Below are 5,000 nucleotides of genomic sequence, written 5' to 3'. Positions count from 1 at the left end.
CGATCATGTCTCTGATTCTTAGTTGCTGAGATTTGCCGGCTCAAAAAACTGGTACCCTCAGTACACACACATATATATATATATATATACATATATATATATATATATATATATATATATATATATATATATATATATATATATATATATATATATATATAATATACTTTTTTGTCTTTCTGTCGTTTTTACTATCATCATTATTTTTTTCTTCTTTCTTTAACTTTAGTCATTTTTGTATTATTTTTTACTTTTATTGTTTTGATTAATCTTTTTCGGTTTTTGCTAGTCTCTTTTTGTCTCTTCTTTTTACTCTTTGTTGTAGTTTTGTCCTTTTGTCTTTTTTTTTTTTGGCTTTTTGTTTTTTGATTGTTTGACTTTTAAGTTTTGATCTTTTTGGATTTTCGTCTTTTTGTCCTTTGACTTTGTGCCTCTCGAATTTTCGTCTTGACTTTTTGTCTTTCGATTTTTTATTTTATTTTTTTTTTATGGAGTCCTTGTCTTTTTGGCTTTTCGTTTCTTTTTTACTTTGTCATTTGTCCTTTGACTTGTGTTTTATTGTCTTTTCGAATTTTCTATTTTTTATTTTTTGTCGTATTGTCTTATTTTCTTTTTATATATCTGTCTATCTGTCTTTTAGTCTTTTGAATGCTAAGACAAGGGAGAGGTTGAAGAAGAGTATACATATATTTTACTCCTTGATATCAACATTATTCAGAATTTATTTCTTCCTCCTTCCCTTTTCCCTTCTTCCCTTTTCTCCCTTTTGCCTCTTTCTTATTTGGCTCCATCTTTATCCTCCTTTTGCCTCGCTGTACCGATCTGTCCTTGCTGACCGTTATCGAGCCAAGGGGCGTGACAGCAAACGTTCGGTTTGGAAAAGTAGGAGTTGTGATTTTTTCATTCATTTTTTTATAGTTTTTTATTTATCTTTTTTTTTTGTTTTTGTTTTTCAGGGAGGAGGAAACTGGGCTGGTGTGAGGGATTTTCCCATGTCACACTCCCTCCCTCCCTCCAGAGAGAGAGAGAGGACGAGATAGAGGAAGAGAGAGAAAGAGAGAAAGGGTGAGAGATGAGGAAGAGGGAATACCCACCAGGAGCAGATTGCAAGGGTTTTCCGGGTGTCTGTAGAGATCATCAAACTATCAGCCTCGTTTGAGTCGGTGGTCGGCGCGTGCCTCACTTCAGGAAAAAAAAGCCGCTGGGTAACTCTGCTCGTTGCGGAACACGAGGATCCAGTTATACAAGCTATCACAAGGAAAAGAAATAACATTGGAACGTTGTGATGGTCGATAAAAATGTCTCTCGGTTCAGTTTCGTGTCGTTGTTTTCCTTCCGCCAAGGTCGCCAAGGTCGGCTGTGGCTCGTTGGTTCGAGGGCGTCTGCGGCGGCTGTGGCGGTGCTGCGGGCCCTCTGGTGTTCAGTGCCCACTGATTCGCCAATCTTTATGTTCCGCCTTTAGAATGGAAATGATTCTAAGTTGGGAGAAGGGATTCTCTGGCAGTGAGTAATAGCCTCCCCTTTGGGCTCTTGCCGTCGGATATTCCCGTGATATCTGCATTGATATCGCCAACACCAAAGGCTGCGTCCCCGGTCCGCTTGCACCCGCCCTGGACATCCCCGTCAGACGCCCCTCACGCCCCCGCCCATCCTAGACACACCACCGCCCTCCCCCTCGCTCCCCCTCCAACCCCCGCCTAATCTGGCCCCTCCCTGCCCCCGCCCCTCCTCGCGTCTGCCTCAAATACCCCTCGACGTCTGTCAGCATCGGCCACATCCGTCAGCGAACTGCTTCGTGGAACAGCTCTGGCATCGCCCTCGGCATCGGCCTCGACGTCCTCCTCGACTCTGGCCTAATTCCTCCTCCTCAGTCTGCTCTTCAACTCCAGTCTAAACTCTTTCCTAGCCTCGGCCTCGATCGAATTGCTGCACCTCGTCTAACTCTTCATCCGCCTCCTCCTCCTCCTCCCCTTCCTCCCCTCCTTCAACCATGACGTCTGCCACCTACGGCCCTCCTCTCCACTACCACCTTATGCCGTACTTCTTCAACACAGGAATTCCCGCCTACGTCGAGAAGAGGGCCGCCCAGGCACCCGAAGGAGACCAGCTGAGGCTGTCCGTCTTGGCGAACCAGCTGGCCATCACTCAGCTGAACCAGGTGGTGACGCAGCTGCTCAAGATCGGCGAAAAGGAAGGCGCTGCAGGTGAGGAGGTGCTTTCCAGTGGGATGCCGGGGGAGGAGGACTGAGGAGGAGAGCAGAGTGGGAGAGGGAGTGGAAGTGCGATGGACGGTGAGAGAGAGAGGAGGGGGACAGAGTGAGATTGGGAGAGGGAGAGAAAAGAGAGAAGTGAGTGAGAGCGAGATAGAGGGAGAGAGAGAGAGAGAGGATTATTTTGCTTTTGTGATGAAATACTAGTGTTTATGAAGACTTAAAGGTATATATAACAAAAATATTATCAAAATCATGTTACCATTGATAACTGATTATCAATTTGGTGGTAAAGATAACAGTTAACAGCAATAATAACTGTAATGTCAATCATGAATACTACTCTCATTAATAGCAGTTGCTGTAGTAGTAGTAGTTGTAGTGGAAGTAGTAGTAGTAGTGGTAGTAGCAGTCGAATCAATAGCAACACTAATAGTAATAATAACATTGAAAGCAGAAATAGTAACAGCAGCAGCATAGTCCCACCATCCTCATTGACGACAACAGCGGAATCGAACAGAGTCTTGAACCCCTTCCTCCTTCAGATCAGCCTCCGAGGATGACCTCAGAGCTGCTCGAGTTCCAGCGGAAGCTCCTCGAGAATGTAATCAAGGGTTTTACGTCGCTGGACAAGACGTTGAGGGACCTTGACTCTTCGAGGAAGCAGGGGGAAGAGAGTGCCATGCTGGATGCCATGCGTGAGTTCGGTGATGGGGTGAGGGGGGGGGTGAGAAGGGGGAGAGGGGTTGGTGGTGATGGTGAAGAGGGGGTGGAGGGTGGGGTGGGTGTGCGGGGTTGGGGGCAATAACGAGAAGGGGTGGTGATGTGACGGGGGGGGGGGGGATAAGATGGGTTTGAGGGATGGGATTGGTGGTGTGGTGAGGTGGGGGGGGTCGAGTAGGGGTGGGGGATGGGGGTTTAGTTGGTGAGAGGGGGGGAGTGTGGTGGTGTTGGTGAAAGGGGGTTGAACGGTGGGGGGGGGGGGGCGAAGTTGGAAGTGATGTTGGTGGCGAGGGGGGGGGGGGGGGTCAGGGGAGGGGGAGTGAGTTTGGAGGCAGCGGTTGTAGCGAGAGGGGGGGCGGGGGGGGGGGAGGTGGTGATGGTGCTGCTGATAAGACTGGGAAAGAAGGCGGTGGTGGCGAGAGCAGTGCTTGTGGCGACGGAATGTGATGGAGATGTTGCGGTGATGGTGAGCTGGAGTGAAGATAGTGCTAAGATAGCGAGGGGGCAATGGTGGTGGTGGTGATGGTGATGGTGTCATGGAATTAATGATGGTGGTGCTTGTCTGGTTTACTTATATAGTAGATAGATATACCATCATCATTATCATTATTCTTTTCATTACGATGGTAATAAAGGTAAATGATAATGTTAAATGTAAATGACAATAATGATAATGACAATGATAACAACCATAAGAATATGTAATTATGATAATGATAATAGTAATGATGATGATGATGACATTAGTAATGATAATACTAATAATGATAATGATAATAAAGATGATTATGTTAATAATGATGATAAAAACAATAATGATAATAATAATAACAACAACAACAATAATAATAATAATAATGATGGTGATAATGATGATAATAATAATAATTATAATAATAATAATAATAATTATACTGATGGTGATACCAATAATAAAAATAATAATCATAATAATGATAACAATAATAATAAAGATAATTGAAGAAGAGATAATGATAGAAATGATAACAACAGTCATAACAGCGACAGTGATAGCCGAGGTGCGGGTGCAAGGGCGACCCCGGTTCTCGCACGAAGCCCCGATAACCCGAAGGTCTTCCCGCAGAGAAGTCCCTGGGCTCGCAGAAAACGTTCCTGGAGGGCCTCGGCCAACGTCTCCTGGGCAACGTTTCTGACATTGGCAGCGCCGTCTCGGAGTTGTTGCCACCTTACGAGGTTCGAATTTCAAGTAAGTCTCTTTGTTTTCTAGAGTTGTTTACTCGTTTTAAACGCGAGTCGCTTTGTTTGTGCGTTTGTTAAGTAGAGTGTTTGGATTGTCTATATATGACTGATATTCTATTCCTTAATGCTTATGCAATAGTGCTAAGAATAGTAATTATGAGGCTGATGCAGATAAGGAAAATGATTATGAAAGTAATGTTAACATTGATAACGGTTATGATATTAATGATAATGACAATGATAGCAATAGTGATGGTATTTAAAAAATGGTAAATGATAATGATGATAATGATAATTTTGATAATAGTAACAATGATGATAATAATAATGAAAATGATAATTATAATAACAATCATGATAAGGATGATAACAATAATGATGTTAATAGTTATTGCTATTAGCATAATACCAATAATAATGAGAATAATAATAATGTTAATAATGATAATGATGATAGAATGATGGTAATAATGATGATAATGATATAATGTCAGAAATGAGAATAATGGCAATAATAGTAAAAAAAAGATAATGATAATAATGATAATGATAGTAAAAAATATGCAATGATAATGATAATAATGATAATGTTAATAACAATAGTAATAATGCTAATAATAATAATAATAATAACAATAACACCAAAAATGATAATGATAATTATGTTAATAATGATAATACAAATAATAGTAAAAATGAGGATAATGAGAGCAACCACAACCCCAATAACAACCCTCAGTTATAACTTCTCGTTCATTTCCAGACCTTGAAGAGCAGCTGTCTGACCTCGCCTCCCTCGTCGCAGGGGCGAGAGCTGACCTCTTCAACTTGTCTTTATTAATGCAA

The 5,000-nt window shown here is 42.2% G+C and overlaps 1 protein-coding gene across 1 annotated transcript; it reads left to right on the top strand.

Annotated features, from left to right (window-relative positions):
* Positions 1-1,759: 1,759 nt before the first annotated feature.
* LOC113808186 (CD209 antigen) lies at positions 1,760-5,000 on the top strand (the record flags this gene model as incomplete). The annotated part of the gene is given in 4 exon segments (XM_070127381.1): positions 1,760-2,204; positions 2,756-2,908; positions 4,039-4,161; positions 4,918-5,000. Coding segments are annotated over 4 exon segments (573 nt in total), but the record flags the coding sequence as incomplete, so codon positions are not given.

Source organism: Penaeus vannamei, chromosome 11, assembly GCF_042767895.1.
Source record: "Penaeus vannamei isolate JL-2024 chromosome 11, ASM4276789v1, whole genome shotgun sequence".
Classification (NCBI taxonomy): Eukaryota; Metazoa; Arthropoda; class Malacostraca; order Decapoda; family Penaeidae; genus Penaeus; species Penaeus vannamei.
Note: the sequence above shows the minus strand (reverse complement) of the source record. Positions and strands in the feature narration are given on the sequence as shown.